Genomic DNA, 16,248 nt, shown 5'->3' with positions numbered 1-16,248 from the left:
CCTGACAAGATGATAGTCAATAGGATGAATACAGGAGCCAATAAAAAGGATGTAACAAACTATTGACTGACCTGACTAGATGATGGTCAATAGGATGTATCATTGTGCAAGCATCGCCGAGAAGTTTCCAATGGCATGACATATCAGGTCTGTTTCTTATTGCAGTAGATAAGTACATTACGGCATTACCGATGTGATCGACTGCTCTTCCATTGAAAAACTCAATGCGAGCGGTTTTAGCCAGCGAAATATAACTCTCACCAATTCCTGCAACAGATAAAAATAAATGAGGAATTAAAAGAACAAAAACATATTATTGGTTCCACTAATTTTAATAAGATTGAAAAAAAGAAAATTGATCAAAACATATAGAAAATAAAAACTGTCTTTTCAGTTCAAAATTAACAAGACATGAATGTCACAGACCCTGTTATTTAATTATAAAATACTCATGTTGAAATAATACATGGAACATTTGCAAACAGTTGAATTAATATGTACTCTACTTTCATTGACCCGGGCCAAAATCTCAGAGTACACAAGTGCAACCAAACTATGTCTCATACATGCTCAAGAAACTGCATTCATAAATCTGAGTAAACCTTGATGTACCTTTAATAACAACTTGACTTCTTTGTTAGTCAAGTCTTTGTATATTACCAGGACCTGGGTTTGTTTCATTATCACCACTATAATTCCCGTCAAAATGTAACCCTGACACCCCTCAACATTTTCCACTGAGATTGGTAATGCTATAACCCATCTGTAACTGATTCAGATCAAGGTCATGACCAGGTCATGACATCACTAAAAACCCTAGCATTACAACCTAAGCTAATTATTTATTTTGAGCATGCTCAGTTGCTCTGTCAGTGCAGTAGGAAGAGGTAATTTTGGATGAAAATCTTGAAAGAGACCCACTTAGGATTTTCAGATCTTGAAAAAAAAATTACGTGCATTCTAGGCAGAGACTGGTTCATCTCCCTGCCAAGTTTCATTGATATCTGCTGCAGAATTTTTGAGAACATGTTGGAGACGAAAAAAGGAATTTAGAAAGTCTCCTTTTCAGGCTGCGTCTGAATGGGGACTAAAGTATTTTACAGTATATGCATAAACAAAACATGACTATAAGAAATAGCATTTGTCATTTGTCGCAGCATGTGAAGTAAATCAAATGAGAACTCAGGTGCAAATGAAAAAGACATTTTTTAATCCATTTGCTGTGACTTTTTGGTGATTTGTTGTGAATTCTAAGAAATTTTATTGCCTTATAATAATTCTCATTGTCTTTGCCGAAATTAGTATTAAATGATATGCAGTGTCTAATTATACTGTCGTAATCACAAAGGACTTGAGGCTTGTAGTAGTTTGTGAAATAAATAAATAAATAAATGAATAAATGAATAAATAAATAAATGAATAAATGAATAAATAAATAAATAAATAAATAAATAAATGAATGAATGAATGAATGAATGAACAAACCAATAAATAAATATATAAACAAACAAATAAATAAATAAACAAAATGAATGAATGAATGAATAAACAAACAAACAAACAAACAAACAAACAAACAAACAAACAAATAAATAAATAAATAAAGACAAAGCCCTTGAACATTATTTCAATGCTGCAAAGTTATAAATAATGTCTATGTGGCCACAAGATCACAATTCTTACCTTTCAAAGCAGGAACATAATTGGGAGAATTCACCAGAATAATTGTATACTCGGCAACAGCTTCACTTAACAATCCAAGTGTTTGTTTGATGGCAGCAATTCTGAAAAGTATTGATAGAAATCAATTTATTGATCTATAAATGTAAAAAAAAAATAACACAGAAATTGCTTCACTAATTTGTTTGATACTTACTGAAAATGGCAATAGATTGAACTGTCATCAAGCTGAAATAAGAAAAAAAAAAGATTTTAATTTTAATAATTTTAAAATCAATTCCTTTATATTTATTTCGGAATACCAATAGAAGTGGTTTATGGTTACTACATAAATTGTTAAATTACAATTCAAGACTCAAAATATGAGTTAATTTCAAAAAAACCTCAGGCATAGAGGGTAGTATAAAATATTGAATCACAACCTCTCATTTGAGTTTGAATCTACATTTATAAATACATGTATTTACAAAAAATTACAACATCCATGAGTAAACAAAAATTGTACTAAATAGTGTAAATATCTCAGTTGTTTAAATGAAAGTTTATTATCACCAACCTCGGCCGCTTTGGTGAATGCTCTGAGTGCTGCTGTATAACTTCCTCTACTCATATAAGCTTCGGCTAAACATTCCCAACAACACCTGGTAGAAAGAATAACATAAAGAAGATACAGTTTGGTATCATACATATTTATCACTTAATTACTGTAAGCTCATTAATTATTCCCTGGTTTTTAATTTCGCAGTTTTCATCAATAAGTTAAATCCATGTCAACATGCAGAACACCGATAGAACTCATTGTTTCTCAGTCGAATTTTTGAAACGAAACCCACTGAAATTGCTCAAAGCATACAAATGGTAGAATCAAACGTCATTGAAAATAAATGACCTTACAGTATCGCACTGGCGTCTTCATCTTCATATAAGATGCTTTAATTCAGTAGGAGGCAAATTTTTACGAAAATTGTAAATTTCTATCACACCACACTAGGATCTTGCAGATATATACGCAATCATAAACATTAGATGTTTGTGTTTTCGCCATTGAACACCAATGCGGTGGTTGAAATGTGCGATGGGAAGGCAATTATTGCAACACCCAATTGCAATCAATGGGTAACACAAAGGTTAGAAATGTGCGGTCAAGATCAACTTTTTGTGATCTATGAACGAGAAATCAAGTCATCAAATTATTATATCTGTGAGCACAATGAGCGCATGGCATTGGTCCTGGCATGGACAAGAAGCTGAATAAAGCTCTGGAATGCTTGCCAGAGATCCTGCTCCGGTTCCAGTTTTGGAACAATAAGCTTGATTTTAATGCATTTTTATAACTGAGACAGTGAATCTTGTTGAATCAGATAACAAACCAAATGCATATATGTGTGATAGATGTGAAGCTGGCATGATTGGTCTCGGAATGATGTTAGTATATGCCTAGAAAGGCATACCAAGATCAATCTATAAAATTTTGTTTTGGGACATTGACTGAACTGAGATTAATTAATTTGAAAAACTCTTGAAATAAATCAAAAACAAAATTTAAATATACTTACACGTCCTTAGGGTCAGCTCTGAGAGCGCACTGTAGACTATAAAAAAAATAATAACTTTTGGTTACGTGTTTGAATAGACTAAAATTGAAATCACTGAAGTATGGTGAAATATGATTTGCTTTCCATTATGAAGAATTACATCACCGATCATACCTAGAAATTGCTTGAGAATATTCTTGCTTTTTGAGTTGATACAACCCAAGTCTGAGCCACGCCCATTTGGCAGACCCAGCACTAGCACGACTGGTTACACTGGTGTACAGCTGCAGAGCAGATTCCTGTAGAACAATCATATAGATTGGTTTTACAAAGCATCAATTTAAAACTTGGCTCTGAAAAGCCTGGACTGAAATTTGATATTAAGCTTATGAATACATAAATCAGATATTGAAACTTGGAAATGTAAAATACCATTCATTCATTATGTACCAGTAAACATTGCAACACAAAGTAATCAACACTAATAGTTATAATTTTTAGACGCTACTTATTACCGTATTGGTGAAAGTTTTAAAACTTGTCACACTCAATGTATTTGTGACGTTTTTGGGACTACTTTATTGCATGCGTCAGAATACATATTTTTGTAATGGTGTTATGTGTCACCTGATCACTCAAGTGTATTGATATGTAAAAAGTAACAAGCAGCCTCTCAGCTGAGATAGCTCCGCTGTTATCAATGCACATTTCAATTAAAGAACTGAAGATAACATTAGAAAATGAACAATATGTATAGTATGTATAGCAATCCGACTTGCTGTTTTCAACAAGAATTCAAAAATATCACTTTTTACCAAAAATTACAAAAATATTCACCAAAATTAGGGAATTTAAGATATCATCACGAAATGAACAAATCTCAGAAAGGTCCACATGTAGCATCTATATATGTAATATCAAAGCAATTGGACTTTTGTTTTTTAACAAGAAGTCGAAAATATCACTTTTTACCAAAAATGACAAAAATATTCACCAAAATTAGAGAATTGAAGATATCATCATGAAATGGACAAATCTGAGAAAGGTCCACATATAGTATCTATATATGTAATATCAAAGCAATTGGACTTTTGTTTTTTAACAAGAAGTCGAAAATATCACTTTTTACCAAAAATGACAAAAATATTCACCAAAATTAGAGAATTGAAGATATCATCATGAAATGGACAAATCTGAGAAAGGTCCACATATAGTATCTATATATGTAATATCAAAGCAATTGGACTTTTGTTTTTTAACAAGAAGTCGAAAATATCACTTTTTACCAAAAATGACAAAAATATTCACCAAAATTAGAGAATTGAAGATATCATCATGAAATGGACAAATCTGAGAAAGGTCCACATATAGTATCTATATATGTAATATCAAAGCAATTGGACTTTTGTTTTTTAACAAGAAGTCGAAAATATCACTTTTTACCAAAAATGACAAAAATATTCACCAAAATTAGAGAATTGAAGATATCATCATGAAATGGACAAATCTGAGAAAGGTCCACATATAGTATCTATATATGTAATATCAAAGCAATTGGACTTGCGGTTTTTAACAAGAAGTCAAAAATATCACTTTTTACCAAAAATTACAAAAATATTCACCAAATGGACAAATCTAAGAGAGGTCTACCCCAGGTATATACATACCAAGTATCAAAGCATTCAGGCTTGTAGTTTTCAAGAAGAAGTCGAAAAATTAAAACACTGACACTGACGACGACGGACGATGGACGCGACGGACAATCATTCATAACTTGGTGTAACTGAAAATGGCGGAATAAACAAGAAGTTTGAAAGCTCTCTGGTTTCTTTGATGTTTTTGTGTGTTACTGAGTCAACACAGTATTGTTAAAAATGCCAATATTTAAGTTTTGGATGAATGAAACATGATATAACTTCAAAAGAAATTCTACAGGAATACACAGTTCAACTCAAGATTATATTCAGTGAAAACTTCTAGAAGTAGATGAGGACAGTACACAGATCATATCTATGTAATCTGTGTAGAAGTGAATTCTTACTTGTTCATCAAGAGAAATCAACGCATCACCCAGGGCAGCTCCTGCTTCATCATTTCTTCTATCAAGATCAAATGATTTCTGGTAACATCTTTTTGCTTTTCTAATTGGATGGAAATACTCAAAATGAGAGTGGGTATTCTACCAGTATACAATCGCAACAATTTAAAAAAATATTCTATTTCCAACATCAATCTTTTTTTAAGAAAGCACTGTACATTAAAATTCACTTGTCTATTAGAGCGAGAGCCAAATAATCTTAAGAGGAGGAAAACGACAATCCTTATTAATATTCTGCGACGATGATGTCAGCGGCATTTGTTATGACTTTGCTTGCAACTGCTGGAAATAAAAGACCCTTTGGCATAGGATTGTGATCAAATAAATATTTGGTGTGGTTAAATGTAAAATGCGTTTAAGATTCATTAATTTACCATTTTCATATTCTATGCAATTTAATATCTTGCTTAAAATATCTAACTTCATTTTGTGACATAAAACCCATTTAAAAATGGCAGTGTTAGCTTGTTGGGATTGATAAACAAACATCAGTGATAATGATTTGAGGATTATTGTAATGCTTGCATGGCAATGCATGGCACTACACAGCACAGCATCACATAGCACAGCACTGTTATTATACCGGTAGTACATTATAGTACACTGAACCACAATATACTTGTGATTTCCATGCCAATTATGTGTATACTTACTTGATATCTCCAGTGACATTTTCATAATAATATCCCAAGTACAAGAAGGTATCTGAATGGTATGGGTCAAGTTTAGCTGCCTGAAATATAACACAACACAAATTTACCTTAATGCCATTATTAGGTCATGGTACAATGATAGGAAATCATAGAAGCCATGGTTGCCCTGGAAACACAATCTCAATTAGACACTAATACCTTCAGAAAATTATTAAAACATTTATTTCTATCCATCCTCTCTTCTTTTCCAATTTCCCAGTTAATTCTTGCCAACCAATAATAATATAATCCACTGTCACCACTCATCTCAATAACATCTGTCAATCTGAAAAAAAAAATCATGAACATTAAATTTCCTCATGACAAACTTTTGTTAGCTTGCTCAGTGTTCAATATTTCTGATAATATTAACTTAATATGACATCACAAGTTATGACGTCAGTTGTGGCACTACAATTTGTGATCTATGGTATAGCACTGTAAACTTTGTCATATCATAAGGTTATTAACAAAATACCTGAATTTAAGTCCAAGTACATACAAAGAAGTTATAGGGTGTCGCACTGTGATGTCTTATGTTTACGTTTATGTCAACCAGCATGTGACTATCTGATAAGATATTGTGACATTGTTGCCCACAATTTGTTTTATTAAACATAAACATATACATGTATATTCAAGTGTAGCAGTGAACAATGCCATTATTTTATCTACAGGTAAAAACTACTGGTTCATGCCATAAACTGAATTTGGTAATTTGGTTAATAACCTTGTTTTGCAATTAAGTCCACAGATGCTGAGAAGAAAATTTGTCACCAGACGCTATCAGTGACGTGCCACATGTACACATTCGACTGATGCAAATTCTGAGTAAACTTATGTCTTCATATAAGATAGAAAGAATGTCTGTTATAATGCATGTATTTGTGCAGTCACTTTATTGAATATCTTCTGGAAGTATTTTTCCATGTACTAGCAACCGGGAAAAACGTACAACTTTAAAATCAGAGGCCTAATAACTATATTGTTAATAACCACTGCGGAAATTCTTACAAAGTTGTATTTTGAAACTATATAGGTTACAGTAGTAGATTTGTATATGTATAATAACACAAGTTATGACATCACTGAGTGTATGACTACTATACCTTTTCAGAGCTTCAGATAGATTGCCATGTAAGAACTGTATCCATCCATACATAGCCAGCACTGAACACTGTGTACTGTGAGTCTCCATAGCTTTGTCAATGTACTGTTATGAGTATGAAGAAATAAAATATTATGATGCAGTGGGCAAACTGAAGTGGTGGAATTCAAATTGTGGTGTACAACCAATAGGCCAACTGAAATGGTGGAATTCAAATCATAGTGTGTAACCAATGGGCCAACTGAAGTGGAATTCAAATTGTGGTGTACAACCAATGGGCCAACTTAAGTGGTGGAATTCAAATTGTGGCGTACAACCAATGGGCAAACTGAAGTGGTGGAATTCAAATTGTGGTGTACAACCAATGGGCCGACTGAAGTGGTGGAATTCAAATTGTGGTGTGTAACCAATGGGCCAACTGAAGTGGCGGAATTCAAATTGTGGTGTACAACCAATGGGCCAACTGAAGTGGAATTCAAATTGTGGTGTACAACCAATAGGCCAACTGAAGTGGTGGAATTCAAATTGTGGTGTACAACCAATGAGCCAACTGAAGTGGTGGAATTCAAATTGTGGTGTACAACCAATGGGCCAACTGAAGTGGTGGAATTCAAATCATAGTGTGTAACCAATGTGCAAACTGAAGTGGAATTCAAATTGTGGTGTGTAACCAATGGGCAAACTGAAGTGGTGGAATTCAAATTGTGGTGTACAACCAATGGGCCAACTGAAGTGGTGGAATTCATATTGTGCTGTGCAACCAATGGGCCAACTGAAGTGGTGGAATTCAAATTGTGGTGTGTAACCAATGGGCCAACTGAAGTGGTGGAATTCAAATTGTGGTGTACAACCAATGGGCCAACTGAAGTGGAATTCAAATTGTGGTGTACAACCAATAGGCCAACTGAAGTGGTGGAATTCAAATTGTGGTGTACAACCAATGTACAACCAACTGAAGTGGTGGAATTCAAATTGTTATGTGTAACCAATGGGAAAACTGGAGTAGTAGAATTCAAATTGTGATGTGTAACCAATAGGCCAACTGAAGTGGTGGAATTCAAATTGTGATGTATAACCAAAGGGCCAACTGAAGTGGTGGAATTCAAATTGTGATGTGTAACCAATGGGCCAACTGAAGTGGTGGAATTCAAATTGTGGTGTACAACCAATGTGCCAACTGAAGTGGTGTAATTCAATTCATAGTTTGTGACCAATGGGCAATCTGAAGTGGTGGAATTCAAATCATAGTGTTTTACCAATGGGCAAACTGAGATGGTGGAAATAAAATCATAGTGTGTGACCAGTGGGAAAACTGAAGTGGTGGAATTCAAATCATAGTGTGTGACCAATGGGGAAACTGAAATGGTGGAATTCAAATCATAGTGTGTAACCAATGTGCAAACTGAAGTGGTGGAATTCAAATCATAGTGTTTTACCAATGGGCAAACTGAGATGGTGGAATTCAAATCATAGTGTTTTACCAATGGACCAACTGGAGTGCTGGAATTCGAATCATAATGTTTTACCAATAGACCAACTGGAGTGGTGGAATTCAAATCATAGTGTGTGACCAATGGGGAAACTGAAATGGTGGAATTCAAATCATAGTGTGTAATCAATGGGCAAACTGAAGTGGTGGAATTCAAATCATAGTGTGTAATCAATGGGCAAACTGAAGTGGTGGAATTCAAATCATAGTGTTTTACCAATGGGCAAACTGAAGTGGTAAAATTCAAATCATAGTGTTTTACCAATGAACCAACTGAAGTGGTGAAATTCAAATCATAGTATGTGACCAACGGGCAAACTGACTTGGTGGAATTCAAATCATAGTGTTTTACCAATGGGCCAACTGAAGTGGTGGAATTCAAATCATAGTGTGTGACCAACAGGCAAACTGAAGTGGTGAAATTCAAATCATAGTGTTTTACCAATGAACCAACTGAAGTGGTGAAATTCAAATCATAGTACATGTATGTGACCAACGAGCAAACTGAAGTGGTGGAATTCAAATCATAATGTTTTACCAATGGATCAACTGGAGTGGTGGAATTCAAATCATAGTGTGTGACCAATGGGGAAACTGAAATGGTGGAATTCAAATCATAGTGTGTAATCAATGGGCAAACTGAAGTGGTGGAATTCAAATCATAGTGTTTTACCAATGGGCAAACTGAAGTGGTAAAATTCAAATCATAGTGTTTTACCAATGGGCCAACTGAAGTGGTGGAATTCAAATCATAGTGTTTTACCAATGGGCAAACTGAAGTGCTGGAATTCAAATCATAGTGTGTGACCAACGGGCAAACTGAAGTGGTGAAATTCAAATCATAGTGCATGTATGTGACCAACGAGCAAACTGAAGTGGTGGAATTCAAATCATAGTGTTTTACCAATGGGCCAACTGAAGTGGTGAAATTCAAATTGTGGTGTGTGACCAATGGGCCAACTGAAGTGGTGAAATTCAAATTGTGGTGTGTGACCAATAGACCAACTGAAGTGGAATTCAAATTGTGGTGTGGTGTGCAACCAATAGACCAACTGAAGTGGAATTCAAATTGTGGTGTGTAACCATGCAATGGGCCAACTGAAGTGGTGAAATACAAATTGTGGTGTGCAACCAATAGGCCAAAATGAAGTGGAATTCAAATTGTGGTGTGTGACCAATAGACCAACTGAAGTGGTGAAATTCAAATTGTGATGTGCAACCAATAGGCCAAATGAAGTGGAATTCAAATTGTGGTGTGTGACCAAGAGACCAACTGAAGTGAAATTCAAATTGTGGTGTACAACCAATGCGCCAACTGAAGTTGAGGAATGCAATCATGGTGTGTAACCAATGGGCAAACTGAAGTGGTGGAAATCAAATCATGGTTTTGTGACTACAATGGAATCATTCAAAAAATAAGTTTATACATGTTAGGTCTCTAGAGATTAGATACAATAAAAGATATCGTGTACAGTACATACCTCTTTAGCCTTGTCAAGTTCATTATTGGCAATACAGGATTTACATAATCCAAGTAACAACTCAAGATTATCACAGTCTTCTTCCAATAACTGAAAACAATGAGATTCATATTGAGTTCAGATATATCAATCTATTATTAGCATATACGCTAAATTACGCTCGGACCATACTGTATTTCCACTATACAGATTGCAAAAAATACCTAGTGTCCCATTCTCAATTCACACAAGGGGTAGAAATTAAGACCTGTCTACCTGTCACAGGCATATTTTAGCTTGCCCAGGTAAATAAACAAATGAATAAAGTATTTACTAACTGACTAAATGGGGTATTCATGTTACTAGTGTAAAAATATTGTTTTCAGATTGATTGATTTAAAATATGTTTCTATGTAATTACACAATGACATCAGTTTTATGAAAGTAAATCTAGGTACATATAAATTGTGAATTTGAATCCCCAGTGTCACTCCATCTCAGATATTTAATTAAATATAAATAATATTATATATATATATACTGTGGATATCACATTTATCAGATATATTGTATCCACACATTACAATCAAACATGTCATAAACAAAAAAATCATGAAAATGATATGAATGCCAACATCATCTTTCATAAAAATAAACCAGCATATGTTTTTCAATATTGTTGGTGAAAGTTATGATTAAGACTTGTTACTAATTAGAAATGATATCCATAGAAAAATAGAAAATAGAAAAAGTATTGTAACACAAAAATGTGCAGACAAATTTGGTGGAGACAAATATTAACACATATGAAAGAGTTAAATTGCCTCAGATTGTTATTTATATCAAATTGTAATATTAGCATTCACCTTGCTATATGCCGCTATTGCTTTATTGATGTTGCCAGATATTCGGCTGTCCGTCCACGCATCATGTAACATATATCGTAACTCGTGTTCAATCGGTTTCTTAATGCCTAATGGTATTTTGGAATCACTTTTCATTAACTTCAGAGCTATGACAAAAAAAAAAATATTATATTACTCACAAATACCCTATTCTTGGTACATCTATGTAAATAATGCCAGTGCTCTGTCAAGCGTTTCTATTGTAATTTAAAGGACAGACCAATTGCTTTCCAATGCCTATGGTCACTTCCATCAAAAGTAGTCCCAGTATACTAATATCTGATAAAAATGGCATTAACCCTTTGAACACCAAGGTCAACTGCAGACACTGTCAACAAAATAGTTCCAAATATGGTCTGCTCTTTTTTTGCATAGAATGTTAATGAACATTTTTAATTTTAATAAAATGTGAACAAATTGACCCTAATTCAAGCAGAGAAAAAAATATGGCCTTTAAAATGTTAAACATTGCTCAAACTTTTGTCTTTTTGCTCAAACTTAACTTTGTTGAAAATCTCAATGATTAATTTTTGAATAAAAATACGATATCATTATTCATATTTTGTTAATGTGTACATAATAATTGCACACAAAAATGGCTAAAGTTTTGGGGAAGATGGCGGCCTACATGGTCTATTACCTTTGTTAGCAGAGACTTCTACACTGTCTACATCATGGATGTGCCACTGTGATTGACATAAGTATAACCAGCCAAAGATGAAATCATCAAAACCTTTCAATCCTGAAATGAACATGGTAAGTTTGTAATAATATAGTTTATATATGGATGCAGTGAATACATCTTAAAATTGGTCGCAATTTCCTGAAACTTTGTTTCAGTTATTCCTGTTATTGTCAGTTTACCCAAACTGGTACCAATAGTATGTACCATATTTCAATCAATTTTCAATTCAAAATGGCTGTCAGAGTATTTTGTATTACAGCAGTTCTGAGAATTATTAGGACAATCAGGTAGCAAGAATGCTTGCTCGCATATGAGTGATTGTTTGTCGCATCAACTTTTCATTTTTTCAACTTCTTCTTGAAAACTACAAGTCTGATTGCATTGATATGTATGTTGGGTATGTACCTTGGGTAGACCTCTCTTAGATTTGTTCATTTCATGATAATACCTTTAATCGTCTAATTTTGGTGAATATTTTTGTCACTTTTGGTAATAAGTGATATTTTCCGTAAGTCTGATTGTTTTGATACTATACATATAGGGACCTCAGGTAGACCTTTTTCAGATTTGTTTATTTTCTGATGAGCTATCTCAGCTGAGAGGCTGCTTGTTGTTTATTCACATTGTACGTAATTCAAGAACTATAAAAACACAAAATAACCTCATCTGGTATAGAAAGGAAATGATTTGAGCTGTGCACATAAAAAGTTGCAAGACATCTTGCCGATCAACTGTCTGAATATTTCTGAGAATGGGTCGAGTACAAAATAATATGATGCATCCTTGGTGATGCTGTACCTCACTCCCAGCAGGCATCAAGGATCAATGTGACCGAATTTGATTTTTTGAATTCCAAAATATCTCAATACATCTACAAAATCAATCCTATAGAGGGCACACTGGTCCAAAAGACTAGAATAGATGCACAATTTAGACAAAGTTTGATTGAGGCAGGTTTTAACTATACATAATGAGTTAACTGCCAATACTTTGTATATATAACCACCTTCTAATAACAGATCTCTTGCTCCAATTAAGTCCTTCTTCGTCAGTTTAACAAATCCCTGTCCAATAATAGATATTGACGATGACGGATCAATGGTGTTTAAGCTGGTGTATATTTCATGAGCTCTTGTAGAGTTAGAATCTAACCAATAAAAAAGTCAATTAATTGCAAACACTGAAAAGACCAACACATTCACATCAATGATGATTGTTTTTTTTTACTAATATAAATGTACTTTACTGTTACTGGTAAAACAGAAATATATTAAATAAAAAATCATTATTTCGGCATACAAAAATGCATTCATTTGAAAGCTACAAACACTGGATGGGTTCGAGAATGGAATACTTACCTAGTTTTCTCTGTAAATAAAACCTAGATAAAACTTCAAGAGGAAATGTTGAAGTAGGAAATTTGGTAGACATATTTGAACATTCATTTTCCACCTTATCGGTCTCAGCAACAAATGCCTGCAATAAAGAATTGGAAATCACTGACAGAGGACAATTCATTAGTGTCTTTCTCAGATTTTGACTGAAACCAGGACTAATAAAACAAGACAACTATTAGTTTTGATATAAACAGTCAGTATATTATGTTGAAAATTTTTAAAATTCCCGACTTTGTTTACATTGCAAATGCCAAAGATAAAGCTAAGTGCATTTTTCTACAGAAACAATATTTAATGTTCAGGACAACAAGACAAGGCTGGCTAATGTATTAATTCATACTACTCTACATTTAAGGTCAATAAAAAATGACCCAGGTAACCAACAGTTTTATGACAAATTCATGTACATTATACCCCCCAGTAAATCATTATGAGTTATATAAGAACAGATTTGGTTAATCTTGGTAGATAAATGATTTTGAAGACAGGCATGGAATCATAGTATCGAAAAACATAATTACATGTATTAACGAAAAACATTTACTGGGTATATTGATATAAACACTTAAGTCATGCAGCAAAATCATTTATTTTTATAAATATACTCAAATTTATAAGCCCAACGGTTCTCATTTGAAATCTGTCTTTTCAAATTCAAATGAAATACATGTACCGGGCGGGGTAACTTGATTGGCTCGGCAGGCATCTCCCCCCATTTTGAAAATTTTTTAGAAATCAGTTTTGATACAATGCACATACGTATACAACGCACATACGTAAACAACGCACATACGTATACAAGGCACATACATATACAATGCACATACGTATACAACGCACATACGTATACACCTCACATAAGTATACAACGCACATACGTATACAACGCACATACGTATACAATGCACATACGAATACAATGCACATACGTATACAACGCACATACGTATACAACGCACATACGTATACAACGCACATACGAATACAATGCACATACGTATACAACGCACATACGAATACAATGCACATATGTATACAACGCACATACGTATACAACGCACATACGTATACAATGCACATACGTATACACCTCACATACGTATACAACGCACATACGTATACAACGCACATACGTATACAACGCACATACTACAACGCACATACGTATACAACGCACATACGTATACAACGCACATACGTATACAACGTTTGTAGTTTTACACAATGCAAGATGACAGTGGTGTTTTTTGCTTACATATTTATCCATTAAAATACTGATATATTTCTTATAATAAAGCTGTAATTCAGGATCAGTCATGGATGTATCCGAGTGTAACACTGTATCCAAGCATGTCTCCATCTGAAACCCCAAAAAATACAATTTAAAGCAAACATCTCCATTTGAAACAAAAAACATACAAATTAAAGCAAACATCTTCATTTGAAACCAAAAAAATACAAATTAAAGCAAACATCTCCATTTGAAACCAAAAAAATACAAATTAAAGCAAACATCTCCATTTGAAACCAAAAATATACAAATTAAAGCAAACATCTCCATTTGAAACCAAAAAACATACAAATTAAAGCAAACATCTCCATTTGAAACCAAAAACATACAAATCATTTCAGAAATCAACACGAGTTCTGTATTCAGGATCGTCTTGGGAGCAGAGACATGCTAAGACCTGCACCACTGTACCATGTATTTCTCTGAACGAGCTGCTGTAGAATGTTAGTTGAAGAGCTGGTGAAGGCAGCTAAAGTTGAGGAAATATCACAAACTTTGAAGTACCGTAAAAATCATATTTGAGGCCACAGGTTTAATAGAAGCCACACCCCTAACTTGAGACATTGTTTCACGTTGAAATTGACAAGTTTTGATCCCGAAAAAAAGCCTGCAATATAAGCTGCATCACAAACCAAACAGCCACCACATATTTCAGAAAAAGATATACCATTTAATTTTAAATTAAGGCATAATTTTTCAAACATTTCAATCTTTCCTGATGCCTAAATTAGAGTCTAATTTAAGTTTTCCGTAGTCATTGACGCCTATTCAAAAGTACAGTGTTTATTGTGGGTAGCGTGAATGGGTAAACTGGGCTTCGACAATGAGCTGTTATCATCGTAAAAAGTGTTAAATTCTTCTTCAATGCTCAGCTTATCTTTCAAAAAAACGAATGTCTTGATTTTTAAAAAAATTATTTCGTTTTCCCATCAAAATCAAAGCCAAACGATCGCACTACAACAACAGTAAGTCTCTTCCATGTTGCGATCACCATGAAGTACCTGAACTACCATTAACATAATCAAACGAGCTATGGTAATTCAAACACGTTGGCACCATCCAGCGTTTCGATTGGTTAATATTGGTGACTTGACCTATCAGGTCAAAGAACAGTTTCAAGTCTCTAATGTGCTTGGACAAACATGGCGGATATCGTATCGGATAGAGCATCTACATGTGACCGAAATCACCAAGACTTCACGCATCTGAAGTCGTCCATTGAAAAAAATCAATTTTTATTAAAGCCGCAGACTCAATTAGGAATTTTACGGTAATTCTAAGCAATCAAATTTATAGATGTTGGACATTCAGGGGTAATCTTGTTTAATACCAAGGTCGGGGGGGGGGTGTTCTCAACAACTATACTTAAGTACAGTACAGTACAGATGAAAATTTCGAATGGCCCCGAGAATACTGCAGTAAAATCAAGGACTTACTAAATCAGTCAACTCTGGTGGTACAACTTTCATACCAATCAATATATTGGATATATTTATCCAGGATTCAATCCCATCTTTTTCTTCCAAATCTTTACAGTTAGTGATACTCTGCCATATTTTAATTGCCTGACGAGGTAAAAAGAGAGAACTTGTTTTACATAGGAAAAATGATCAAACAACTCAATATTCAATACATGCTTTCTCAAACACAATAAAGTGAAATTAAAGATATCATTTGTTAGAGGCAAGGAATCTCCCTGTTCTCTCTACTGATTTCTTGTTGTTACTGTAAAATCTGTATTAGAAACCGCGGCTTCTATTAAAATGGTACAATGCAATAGAGGGGATGAGGCTTCTATTAGAGCATCTAAACATATGAGAAATGACGAATTTTTGGTTCTCAATTATTCAAAAAGAATGGGTGCGACTTCTATTAGGGATGCGGCTTCTAATACAGATTTTACGGTAC

General features: G+C 33.9%; 1 protein-coding gene across 1 annotated transcript in view; it reads right to left on the bottom strand.

Moving 5' to 3' along the window:
• The window catches only part of LOC100378002 (tetratricopeptide repeat protein 37-like), a 55,027-nt gene that overhangs the window by 31,671 nt on the left and 7,108 nt on the right, over positions 1 to 16,248 (bottom strand). Inside the window, exons 5-21 of the mRNA XM_085507009.1 lie at positions 15,777 to 15,905; positions 14,305 to 14,409; positions 13,011 to 13,128; positions 12,659 to 12,799; positions 11,608 to 11,709; positions 10,929 to 11,074; positions 10,084 to 10,173; positions 7,115 to 7,218; positions 6,165 to 6,291; positions 5,967 to 6,046; positions 5,257 to 5,356; positions 3,390 to 3,514; positions 3,237 to 3,272; positions 2,237 to 2,321; positions 1,877 to 1,908; positions 1,684 to 1,784; positions 72 to 267 (exon numbers count right to left, since the gene is read on the bottom strand). Coding sequence (XP_085363135.1) covers positions 72 to 267; positions 1,684 to 1,784; positions 1,877 to 1,908; positions 2,237 to 2,321; positions 3,237 to 3,272; positions 3,390 to 3,514; positions 5,257 to 5,356; positions 5,967 to 6,046; positions 6,165 to 6,291; positions 7,115 to 7,218; positions 10,084 to 10,173; positions 10,929 to 11,074; positions 11,608 to 11,709; positions 12,659 to 12,799; positions 13,011 to 13,128; positions 14,305 to 14,409; positions 15,777 to 15,905 — 1,817 coding nt within the window. The remainder of the gene's footprint in view (positions 1 to 71; positions 268 to 1,683; positions 1,785 to 1,876; positions 1,909 to 2,236; positions 2,322 to 3,236; positions 3,273 to 3,389; positions 3,515 to 5,256; positions 5,357 to 5,966; positions 6,047 to 6,164; positions 6,292 to 7,114; positions 7,219 to 10,083; positions 10,174 to 10,928; positions 11,075 to 11,607; positions 11,710 to 12,658; positions 12,800 to 13,010; positions 13,129 to 14,304; positions 14,410 to 15,776; positions 15,906 to 16,248) is intronic.

This window comes from Saccoglossus kowalevskii, chromosome 13, assembly GCF_978046115.1.
Source record: "Saccoglossus kowalevskii chromosome 13, keSacKowa6.1, whole genome shotgun sequence".
Classification (NCBI taxonomy): Eukaryota; Metazoa; Hemichordata; class Enteropneusta; family Harrimaniidae; genus Saccoglossus; species Saccoglossus kowalevskii.
Note: the sequence above shows the minus strand (reverse complement) of the source record. Positions and strands in the feature narration are given on the sequence as shown.